The sequence below is a fragment of the Gastrolobium bilobum genome, unplaced genomic scaffold, assembly GCF_033153095.1.
Source record: "Gastrolobium bilobum isolate Gb01-03AN ecotype WA unplaced genomic scaffold, APGP_CSIRO_Gbil_v1 utg1813, whole genome shotgun sequence".
Taxonomy (NCBI): Eukaryota; Viridiplantae; Streptophyta; class Magnoliopsida; order Fabales; family Fabaceae; genus Gastrolobium; species Gastrolobium bilobum.
The window spans coordinates 76,673-77,983 of record NW_026897688.1 but is presented as its reverse complement, the minus strand read 5'-3'; the positions used below and the strand labels follow the sequence as shown (position 1 = coordinate 77,983).

At 38.1% G+C, this 1,311-nt stretch overlaps 1 protein-coding gene across 1 annotated transcript; it reads left to right on the top strand.

Annotated features, from left to right (window-relative positions):
- The first annotated feature begins 693 nt into the window (after positions 1-693).
- LOC133309326 (germin-like protein 9-3) lies at positions 694-1,311 on the top strand. The gene has a single exon (XM_061510090.1). The coding sequence runs from the start codon at positions 694-696 to the stop codon at positions 1,309-1,311; it is 618 nt and encodes a 205-aa protein (XP_061366074.1).

Below are 1,311 nucleotides of genomic sequence, written 5' to 3'. Positions count from 1 at the left end.
TTTTAAATAAAATAAATAAAATTATGATTTTTAATATTTTTGAATAATAAAGTAATATTATTTTAATTATTCTTTTAATTGTTAAATGTTGAATAGGCTTAAACAGACTAACAAGCATAGGCCAAGATTTTAATTTTTTAAATATAGGTCGGGTCAGACTTGTAAATCAGAGTCTACACAGGCTAACAACCAAGGCCAGAACCAATATTTTTCATACAGGCCTGACCTATTTAAGCCAAAACCTAGCCTAACATAGCTTATTTACACCCCTAACGGTGACTAAGCTTATCCAAAGTTAACCTTTTTTATTTATATAATTTGTAAGGAAATATATATCATAAATCGTTCCCTATCACTTAAGTTTCCACAGTACAGTTTGCTAAACCCGCCCATGAGCATCCTCAATTAACTAAAGGCTAAATGACAGCTTGACTTTAAACATTCTTCGTGTCTTCTACTTGCTAATGGCATAATCAAACGACTGCAATCTACAACCGAGGTCACATTGTTATTTCTATTGTCCTTAGCGTCCGAGATAGATAGAAACCCCCGCTTTCCCTTCTCAAAATTTTCAGCCAGATAACCCCTATCTATATATATGTCATTCCTAAGATCCCATAAGCACAACTTTCAAACATTGTCTTTGTTTTCTTTAGCCTTAACCTTTAAACCTCGTAAAATTTCTAATTAATCATGTCTTCCTCTACCTTTAAAGTTCTCTCACTAATCATATCAGCTTTTGCCATTGTGCAAATAACAAGGGCAGGTGACCCTGACATACTCACTGACTTCATAGCACCAATTGGCCTCCCAATTGATGGAAACTTCTTCACCTATACGGGCTTCCGTGTCCTTGTTGGACAAAACCCACCACCATCTGAATTTAAGGTATTGAAGGCAAGCATGATAGAATTCCCTGCTCTCATTGGACAGAGTGTGTCTTATGCTGTCCTTCAATTCCCTCCTAGTAGCGTCAACCCACCCCACACACATCCTCGCTCTGCTGAGTTACTCTTAGTTGCTCAGGGTTCCCTTCAAGTTGGGTTTGTGGACACAACCAATAAGCTTTTCACACAGAATCTTCAAGCTGGTGACTTGTTCATATTCCCAAAGGGTCTTGTACACTTCCAACACAACGCTGACACAAAGGTTCCTGCTCTCGCTATATCAGCCTTTGGTAGTGCAAATGCTGGGACAATATCACTTCCCAACACACTATTCAATACCACCATTGACGATACTGTCTTGGCTTTGGCCTTCAAGACTAATGTTTCTATCATTGAAACTTTGAAGCAAGGCTTTGCTCCCTAG

Coding starts and splice junctions, on each gene's coding strand:
- LOC133309326 (XM_061510090.1), top strand. CDS start 694: ATGTCTTCCTCTACCTTTAAAGTTCTCTCACTAATCATATCAGCTTTT.